The sequence below is a fragment of the Nematolebias whitei genome, chromosome 15 (assembly GCF_014905685.2).
Source record: "Nematolebias whitei isolate Nwh7 chromosome 15, NemWhi1, whole genome shotgun sequence".
In the NCBI taxonomy this organism is placed as follows: domain Eukaryota; kingdom Metazoa; phylum Chordata; class Actinopteri; order Cyprinodontiformes; family Rivulidae; genus Nematolebias; species Nematolebias whitei.
This window is the reverse complement of record NC_056512.1, coordinates 45985964-45987656: the sequence shown is the minus strand read 5'-3', so window position 1 is coordinate 45987656 and position 1693 is coordinate 45985964. Positions and strand designations below refer to the sequence as shown.

The 1693-nt window shown below is 44.5% G+C and overlaps 1 protein-coding gene across 1 annotated transcript in view; it reads right to left on the bottom strand.

Moving 5' to 3' along the window:
* Positions 1-192: 192 nt before the first annotated feature.
* The window catches only part of snx8a (sorting nexin 8a), a 14963-nt gene continuing 13462 nt past the window's right edge, over positions 193-1693 (bottom strand). The window contains exons 13-14 of the mRNA XM_037688767.1: positions 513-662; positions 193-312 (exon numbers count right to left, since the gene is read on the bottom strand). Of these exons, the coding sequence (XP_037544695.1) occupies positions 232-312; positions 513-662 (231 nt within the window). The 3' untranslated portion in view covers positions 193-231. The remainder of the gene's footprint in view (positions 313-512; positions 663-1693) is intronic.

Below are 1693 nucleotides of genomic sequence, written 5' to 3'. Positions count from 1 at the left end.
CAACCAATAATGGACTCAGAGGTCATAAACTCAACCAATAGTGGACTCAGAGGTCATAAACTCAACCAATAATGGACTCAGAGGTCATAAACTCAGATTGTCCAACGTTCCTTCAGGCTGAAATGCATGTTTGTATAAAGGTCGGGAATAGTTCCTCGTGTATTTTAAGCTCAGAGCTTTACATCTTCCAGCATGTGTCGGTGTTTCTTTCTCCTCCTGTGTCTTCAGGTTTCAAACGAGAGGCTTTGGCCCATTTTTACCACCAAACAGAAACCCGAGTTTTGGCTGGAGCTCATTCCACACTTCTCCCATCTGAAAAGGAAAAGTGCACGTCACCTGCGTTGGTACTGCAGTATTGAATCATGTTCTACGTGTATTGAAATAGAAAGGATATGCATGCATGAGATTGCACTGAATTGAAGCTGGCTCAAATCCTGGATTATCTCCTCAGTCGCAGCAGTAATCTGTTGGTTAGTGGACCGTTGTAAGGGTGAGCCTGCAAACAGTCCTACCTCTCTGTGCCCTCGGACTTGGGAGTTAACGAAAGCCCCGAGGATGTGGGAAGTGACTGGAAGGTAGGTGAAGATGAGCTGCGTCTCTTGATGAAGGCAGAACAGGGAGAAGTAGTTGCGCAGCTCCACGGTCTGAATGGCATTTTCTTGCTGTTCACAGAATTGCACATAAAACATTTGCATTATTTAAATGAATAAAACACTTTATGAAGAGAAAACTTCTAAGTTAGGCTATCGCCACAAGAGTAATGTCTTCCGGACCGAAGGCGAAACGTTTCAGCACAAAAAAAAGAAACTGTCCAGATGACCTGACTGAAAAATGTTGGAAGAGTAATGTCGCTTCTAAAAATCGTTACTTTTTTCTGTACAGTAGTCCCTCACTGATCGCGGGGGTTACCTTCCAGACGACAAGCCGCCAAGTAGGGACGATATATATTTATATATATTTATATATATTTATATATATGTATATATATTTAAGGCTTTATAAACCCTTCCCATACTCTTGCAATGTTCTTAACAACGTTCGCACTTTATTATTTTATATAAACAATCCATGCTGCTCGTGTGGCTCACTCGGGTATAAGACGGACCCCCCGGCCCCTCCTTTCTTTTTCTGAGGCTGTTGCATGCACGCCTGATGCATGTGTGTATCTGGGACGCAATGGGGAAGACAGACCCCACCTCTCCTTTCTCTTTCTCTGCTGTGACAAACAGCCTCGAAAAGAGAAGGGGGGGGGGGGTCTGTCTTATACCTGAGTGAGTTGCGCTCAGCCACTCTCTCATTTTTTTTTTAACTGATTAACTCTTATTTTTCCACCTAAGCATTTTTTCTGATATTCTACATTTGTTCCTGTGATCTGTTCATCTCTGCTCCCTGAACAGTAGCAATGGGGAAAGACGGACTCCAACCCCTGCCCCCTCCTTTCTCTTTCTGAGGCTGTCTGTCACAGCAGAGAAAAATAAAGACAGACAGCCTTAGAAAGAGAAAGGAGGGGGCGGAGGGTTCGTCTTGTACCTGAGTGAGCCACACGAGCGGCTCCATTCACGCCATCAATCAACCAGTCGTGTGTTGTGTACAATCTTATGTTGAAAACCTGCGAAAGAGTGCGTCCACCAAAGAGTGAGTCCACCAAAGAGTGAGTCCACAAAAGAGTGAGTCCACAAAAGAGTGAGTCCAC